The sequence below is a fragment of the Ornithodoros turicata genome, chromosome 7 (assembly GCF_037126465.1).
Source record: "Ornithodoros turicata isolate Travis chromosome 7, ASM3712646v1, whole genome shotgun sequence".
In the NCBI taxonomy this organism is placed as follows: domain Eukaryota; kingdom Metazoa; phylum Arthropoda; class Arachnida; order Ixodida; family Argasidae; genus Ornithodoros; species Ornithodoros turicata.
In genome coordinates, this window is record NC_088207.1 from 35062168 (window position 1) to 35070404 (window position 8237).

Below are 8237 nucleotides of genomic sequence, written 5' to 3' on the forward strand. Positions count from 1 at the left end.
ACTCTGAAGCGAAGCTTATTTAGTGACTCTAGTGCGTACTTTTTGCTTGGAAAACCTTTCGTCCTTGAACTCTTTCAGTTCGGCAACAAAGCCCCCCTTATCACTGGCGCCAGTACGTCATAAGCCGGTTATTGCTGTAGATTACATTCAACGCGACCACGAAGCTGTCGACCAGCTGGCGGACAGCATCAATATGGCGCGGACTAGATGGTTGATAAACGGATTCCGCTCGGATTCAGGCTTTTCGGGCGGCGCAACGACGACTTTGACGTCAAAATAAGCTCCACCCATTTGGCGGCAAAAGGTCAAAGAATGGCCAAACTCTCCCTATAAATGGCTCTGCTTTGGGACCTCTACGAGCGGCACCTGGTGGCGTCGCAGTATAATTTCTTCGGCAGAGTAACGAATAACTCTGTCAGGGTTGACGGGATACATTTTGTGCGGTTCTTAGATTGAACACTGGTATACTACACAGACGAACGCTAACTCAGCAAACGTCAATCACCAATGCCGTCCGTGAAGTGCACCAGTTTGAACACTGCTTGGCTCCTTTTGGTGTCTTATTTTGTATTCTATGGTGAAATCTCGACCGATGTGCACTAGTTGAAAATAACATTGTTTTATGAAATAAAGGGATCCATCGCAGTCTGTTAATTGCTTCCACTTCTTCATTATATGCCTTCACGTGAATTTTGGTATTCTAACACGGTTTCATTAATACTTACAGCAACAAGGCACCCTGAAGCAGGAACTTCATCACATGTTCGCAGAGCACACGCAAAATCTAAAGGTTATATTCCATTCTTTCCCTATCGGTATGATGATGTATTGCGTACTTTTAAACATAGATCGACAAGTTAGCCGTCAAGAAGAACTCGTTACAAGTTAAGTTACCGTGTGAAAAATGTAACTGAGTTAGTAACGAAGTTCTTCAGCCTGAAATGTAACTCGCAGTTACGGAGTTACTTAAAAAAAAGAACGAGTTACTTCCAAGTTACTTCGGACACAAAATAGCAATACACAGGTGCAGTGCGCGTGAGCAGTTGAGTTAGACCTTGAGTTAGACCTGCGAAGGAGTGCAACATGCTTAGATCTTTCTCGTTTATGTGCCACAATTCGAACGCTTTCCATCTTACTCCCTGTGGGCGCACAATGGTTCAGCTTCATTTCAATGGCAGCGTTCTTACTCCCTGAATGGAATACTGTTATTGATTGAATATCACGTTTTATTGCATAAAATGCCATAAAAGAACTGAAGAGAAAGCAAGAAAATATGTGGACGGGAGTGAAAAGCGAATTAAAAGTAACTTGGAACTTGGCATAAGTTACTTTGGCGAAGTTACCCGAAAAAGGAACGAGTTCCTCGGAAAGTTACCACGGCGCAAAAGTACCGAGTTAAGTTAGAAGTTACCAGAAAAAGGAACTTAGTTACTTGTAACGAGTTACCTCGGACTCTGCTTTTAAATATATTAGAATGTCTTTGATGGGATATGGTGTCCTTTCCAGTCCGCTCACAGCTTTTAAACTCTCATAGGTGAAGCAACTTGTAACTTGCTAGCCATAAAATGGACAAAGAACTGCCGCTAAATATACTGCTATTCCAACGAATATATAGTGACTTTATTATATCAACGTGAGCAGCTCCATCGAGTGCGCAGTGTCGCATGCATCGTGCGCGATTATGCAATCGTTTTGTCGCCAATCGAAAAAAAGTCGTTCGTTAAGTACGCAGGGATCACTTTATGTTACTAGATCGGGGATTGTTTGATTGAAACGCACGGCCAGGTGGCCTCCTTGTAACAACGTCTTTCCATTGCAGAACGACAAAGACGAGATAACGAAAAATATAACTAACCTGATCTTGGAGTTCACAGAGGTACGTACCGTAAAAACAAGTATTCATATCAGTATGGCTTTTGTTCTTTATTTTCCTTTTTTACACCGCTACTTGTTGAAACGCATACGGTGAGGGACAGGGCTATGCACAAACTACACAATTATTTCGTTTCAGGAACAACAACGCATACAGCGCCAGAGTGGAGAACAGATGAGGATGCTGCAGGTACATTTTTGCACCTTGGTAGACTACCACAATGCACTCCTGCCGTATTTTGGGACGCGCATAGACGTCTATATACGCAGCGCGTGTTTGTCAGCGTTTGTTGTTGTTGTTGATGATGACGATGGGATATAGTAACATTAGATGAGCTTGTTATGTCAAGTATCACGTGATCCCATTCGCGCGCAGAAGCTTGAAATGTCAATTGTTATTTTGTTTAGGAAAAGAACGACCTGCTGCAAACGACTGTCGAAGCTCTCAGCAACGACTTGGATTTGGTGAGGCCTCTTGCCAGAAAAAAATTGATGTGGCATATTGATATCTCGCAAAGTCCTCAACTTTTGCATACAAGTGAATGAAATCCTGTGGCACGGTGACATCAATTACAAAGAAACATAGAAAAATAGACTGAGCATGTAAAAGAGCGTGTGTACCAGCACAAAAATGGCGCCTTGTAGCCTCGAACTAGCAACGACCCCCACGCTCAGAAGCAAGATTCACGGCCTAGTGCAGCTAGCAGTGCTGTTACGTGCGCGTTAGCATTTATTCGTGAAGCGTGATAAGGGTTACACAACCGTGTACCCCTTTCCAGAACGATGACGCTGGTACGAAACAGAAAGCTCCCTTTAAAATCCCCTCTGTGTGTTTGTTTACAGGTCGAACGTCGCCATGCCAGCACTGAACGGCTGTTTTCGGTCTTAGTGAGCTGTCGTCAGCAGTGCGCACGTAGGCAGCGTTTGAGTAGGTACGTCAGAAGGTCACGCAGAAAACGATGTCCTGCCGTCAGGGTGAGGGCCTCACAAACCGAAAGCCCAGTGCAAGGCACGGAGGACGAGCGATATCACATTCCACGTGGCCTTCTTCTGACGCTACCCGCTGAAAACGTTACCTACTGGCACACTGTCGACGAAGGCCCAGTAAGACCCGAACTGTTGTCCAGTGCTGGTATGGCTACTTTTGAATTATAAACTCGTACCATACGTCCAGCCAAAGAGCTTCGGCTCCACTTTTTCTTATTTTCCGAAAAGTTGTTTCTTCTGGGGCTTGGAAGCATTTTTCCTGTCTATGTTAAATAGACTGTCATCCATTTGTGTGGAAGGTTTCAAAGTGGAGGTCCGTACGGTTCTCTCGTCCTGTCTCTATACTACACCTGCCCGTGCATGCTTCCACTGTGATGATGACGCTTACGGCTGTCTTCTTTTTATTTTGTATTTGCTTTAGTTACGAGAAGAAGTGAAAGCCTTACGTATAATGCAGAGCAACATGCAGCATGGACTGAAGAAGTGAAATGGCAGTACTGTGTATTTGTGTATAAATAACGGACATATAATAAAGAGGGCATTATTAGCAAACGAACTATAACTGGAAAAATGGTTACTTGAGCTCCTCTAGCAATTTAAATACGTATGGTTTGTCATCCAATAATCTGTGTGTCGAGGTCGAAACAGAGCTGCGAGAGTGTCCGGTACCAGCTCTCAATCTCAGCAGAACAACGGATTATTGGTCGGAAAATGTGGACAGAAGCAAGCGCTATAGCCAGCGGAATACAATAGTTCAGGCAGGTGGTGACATTTGCAAATTAAATCAGGCACGTCGAATACGGCAACCGCAAAGTACAATGTGACAAGCATTGCGACAAACGCGTTGCCAACACAAATCACTTGTGGTGTTGCAGATATGCAGCACAGGGCGTTAGTACATGTCTACAACGCTGTGCTGAATTCAGCTTTCCTTTACGCAGTTCCTGTGTGGCCCTGGAGCGGGAAAAGAAAGCGCACCGGCAGAAGGTTGAATTCAAATAATGGCGGCTTATAGTGCCTCTTCGTAAACCGGGCTGCTCTTTAATCGAAACTTGCAATTGGGTGCTGTGAGGGATAGTGAAATATCACTCCATAAATTTTCCGTTTTTGGCTAAGGCGTGTTGCGTCACAAATAACATAAGCTCTTGTGAAGGTACGACGAGCAATGCTGACCTGTAGCGCGCCAAAAAAACCCTGTGCATACGCACGCCGTGTAGAAACCCTCCCCTCTTTCAAAGAGCATGTAAGCGAATGAGGGAAGTTGACGTCACTTCATGACGTTGCTATCCCAATGGGAGTTCCGATCAGCTGACTCGTGACATTGGCCTGCGTGGCCGAAGCCACGTAGCAGTACAGTAAACGAATTTAGGCAACCTATGAGAGCATATATACAGCTGCAGCTCGCGCAGGTCTAATGCCTCGCAAGTGTAAGCAGAGTATGAAACAAAAGTTCTGAAAACTGAATATTAAAAAATTCAGTGGCGTTTTAGCGGTAAATGCGAGAGAAGTGCGTTAGCATTAAGCGCCTTTTTCAGTCCATACTTTACTTCCGGGTGTCCGCTTCCGGTCTAAACCCGACTTCCGGTTGTCCACTTCCCGTCTATACTTGACTTCCGGTATTCACTGCCGGTACAACTCGACTTCCGGTTCTCCACCTCCCGGTCTAACCTGACTTTCGGATACTAGAAGTCCATTTAATTAACCTTTGATAGGCTCAGTTACTTTGAATTACCCTGTAATTCCCATTTAATTATCGAAGGTAACCGCAGGATACCTGAAGTACCTGAAGATACCTGAAGTGAATTCCATTTAATTCGCTTTAATTACGATTACTTGCTTTAATTACTCTCAATTTCCCTTTAATTGATGCTAATTATCTGTAATCGCATTTAATTACCTTCCGGTTACCGATTACCATCGGTAATCTTTTATTTCACCTTTCTTTTAATTACATATATACTACATTCATTACCTTTTAACTCAACTTTCTTGCTTTAGTTGCCTTTAATTACATTCAGTTACTCTTACCTCTTACTGTTAATTACCTTCGATTACTTCGATTTCAACTCATTTACCTCCATTTACATTTACCCTCTTACATCCCCTTTACATATGTCCACTTAAACTTGTGCCTCAGTGAGGCTTCACCACCTCACACACTCACATACATACAGCTTTTTCCATTTTGACACTCCTAATGCTGACGCATTAAAACGTGCTACATAAGTTTCCAGTGATTGGTGAAAATTAGAATTTCCTCTTCAAATTTTCCTCCGAAATACTTGCAGTGGAAATGTGGTTGTGCGCTTTCAGAGCAGACTGCTCGTGCGAACAAGTAAAAACGTTGCAGCATGTGTTATGACACTAATGGGAGTAGATTTACAAGTAAGGTGTGCAGACTGTTTCTGTGGTCACATACTGCACGTGCCGCAGGGTAGGACTGCAGATAATTTCGACCACCTGGGGATCTTTTGACGTGCGCCGGAAATCTCCGACACACGATGCTGGAAACAATGTTTACCTCCCACACATTGTTACCGTCCTCTGCCGTAGGATCGACCGCGCGATCTTGAGCTCAGCGAGCGTTTGTTGTCAACTGTAGACAAGCGCCCTGCTTCTGGCGAACGAACGAATTCTGCAGAATAGGCCATTTGAAAAAGTTCCAGGGAGCAGTGCGCGCCCTGGCAGGGCGTGCCGGGAAATGCTGTGCAAAACGACAGCGATTTGCTATCGTCTTCAATCGTTGTCGTTGTCGTCGTACTGGTTTATGCACCGTCGCTGTCGTTTTGCACAGCATTTCCCGGCATGCGCGTGCTCCCTGGAACTTTTGCAAATGGCCTATACGAACGAATTCTGCAGAAAGAAAGCGAGGTCACGTGACGGCACTAGAAAGTACAACAGCTTGTATAATAATAATTAGATGTCGATTTACGCAAAACGTGAGTCTGCCCATACTTGTGTGGCTACGTACTCTATGTGCCGTAGGGTATAGTATCCACTCTATAGAGTGGATAATTTCGACCACGTGGAGTTCGTTAGCGTGCGCCGAAAATCTCCAGCCGACACACTGTGCTGAAAGCAATGTCTACCTCCCGCACATTGCTACCTCCCTCGAAGTGGCGCAGAACTGTCGAAGCTGCAAGTGCTGCCAATGCAGTGGAACTCCAGAGTGGAGAAAATAAACACTCCAATAATGTCAGATCGGACGGAAGGTCTTTCTGATGAGCCTTATGGCGCCTTCAACTGTCGATCTGGATCAGCTTTTTTTCTATGCCCCCGATGGAGCATGCCTGTTCCACTTGCCAACCCAGATCGGAATCCCGTGTTTCATTGTGACAACGAATTTCACTGGTCGATATGGAGCGACTTTCTCTCTCTCTCTCAACGGTGCAGAAGTCGTGTTTCAGCGGCCGACTGGGATTCGTGTAGATCGCCTTCTACAATGGAGCACCATGTCTTTCCCAGCCAAGAAAGGTAAGGTTCAACCGGAACTAATCATTGTCGTCACCTCCGGACCTTGCGAGGCCCAGCAACGGCGATCGTCGGGACGACTCGCTGGGTTTGCCAGGTGTGGCCAGTCGACGACTTCTGCCAGGCTCCTGTCCTAAACGTGCATGTTTTTCGCTTTGTTGGATTCGGATTCGGTTCTTTCCTGGTGGATTTTGTCACTCTGTTACTGATTCCGGTGCTCGCTCCAGATCGACCGGTCGAAATTCGCCATTACTTTCGGATCAGCTCGCCTCGCGACGGATTCTTTCACGGCTCTATAGGAAACACGCCAGTCCATCTATACCATTACATTGTAATGTCCTGCCGATCTGGTATTTACTCTCTACTGTATTATGTCTGGCTTGTAAAAATGCCTGCGTGAAATTCATGTGGTACGTGCAAATAATTAATGTCAACTCTTTTTTCTTCAATTTGTTGTTAACTGTGGTCAGTTGACTTCACGTCATGTGGTTAGTACGTGTAGTGGTTCTTTTCTTCCGTGCATTGGCAACTACCACTCCTAACCAGCCGCTAGCCACTACTGAACTGCAAAACTGTTATTTAGCGTCTTACACCCCAATCATCATCATCATCATTACAATAAAGGTTTTTGCTTCTCTATTTCCTATTTTCTTCATCGAACTGAAGCAGGAACGTGCCTTTCGGAGTCTCTTCGTACCGTGCAGTGGAATGGAAGTGTCACGAAGGCTTCTTCCTGTACTCCACATGCAAGTGCTGGCAGCAGTAGCGTGTTCATCTCCAGGCAACGATCCATGCGACGGCACTTTTTAGCACCAAATGAGTACCAATAATACCCAACTCTTCCTCGGATTATCCAGATTTGCTCTGCTACGATGCACCCCCACCCCTCCCAACTCCTCCTTGCTGTCCTCTTTCCATCTGTCCACGTCTATAAGACGCTCATACCCACAGTTGCTTCGCGGCGCTAAAATAAAATACCTTTCGGTGCATAGCATTTACATCATCATTTTTACTACGTGGATAATAGTAAACAAACTGTGAAAAACAGAAATACAGTGACCACTACACACGTAATCCTGCTCTTGCAGACAGTAGATATATCAAATGTTTTGAGGACCACGTTCGGGTCTTCAGGAAAAACCCTATTCGCATGCATCATATAAAACTTCGTGTTTTTGTAATCCTTTTCGTTGGTTCTTTCGTTCTATTAGCGTTCCCTATCCTCTATATAAAACGAAACATGTCGCATAGCGTGGCATTTGTCACCGCACAGGCGGTTACCGGACATGCCACTTCCTCTTAGCTTAGGAGCTCAGTTTTGTCATGGCTTGGTGGAGGCGTACTTATCAGCCCTGCTTCCTGTGAGAGCAGCAGTAGTGCTGGACAAACCAAAGAATGTACGGGGCAGAAGTACCTGGTATGTCATCCACTGCCAAGCATCACATCTTCAAGTTACGCCTTCTTTAGAGGTAACAATAAGAAATCTTTTATGAAACGCGTCCGAGCGAATGGAGATATCTCGAGCAGTCACTTTACGAGGAACGCAAACTTATCCGCCTGTAAGGAATGCTGGGAACGCATTCCTTTGTTTGTCGTCATATCTTCTCGCTGTTTTAGCGCTGTGGTAATGTTGTACGGTTTTCGAAGTTCAACCGCATACATCGGGCACATGCGTACATATGAACCAGGGATGGATACTTCTATGAACCAGGAATACAGACTTGCATTTTCTCGTAAATTGCGGTACTGATTTTTGTTCACTGCCGCGTATGCAGCTCCGTGCCAGTTCTGCAAAAGAGAGGTGCCACGAACATTCTTTGAATTTGGAATTTCGGTAAATCGCTAATCTTCAGACCGAATTACGCAATTTGTAGCTGTTCACAAAGGACTAGAAGGGCACAATACCT

The 8237-nt window shown here is 45.1% G+C and overlaps 1 protein-coding gene across 1 annotated transcript in view; it reads left to right on the forward strand.

The window, feature by feature from the left end:
- The window catches only part of LOC135400920 (TNF receptor-associated factor 6-like), a 29988-nt gene extending 26573 nt beyond the window's left edge, over nt 1-3415 (forward strand). The window contains exons 10-14 of the mRNA XM_064632935.1: nt 728-790; nt 1820-1876; nt 2012-2062; nt 2281-2337; nt 3281-3415. Coding sequence (XP_064489005.1) covers nt 728-790; nt 1820-1876; nt 2012-2062; nt 2281-2337; nt 3281-3346 — 294 coding nt within the window. The 3' untranslated portion in view covers nt 3347-3415. The remainder of the gene's footprint in view (nt 1-727; nt 791-1819; nt 1877-2011; nt 2063-2280; nt 2338-3280) is intronic.
- The last annotated feature ends 4822 nt before the right edge of the window (nt 3416-8237 follow it).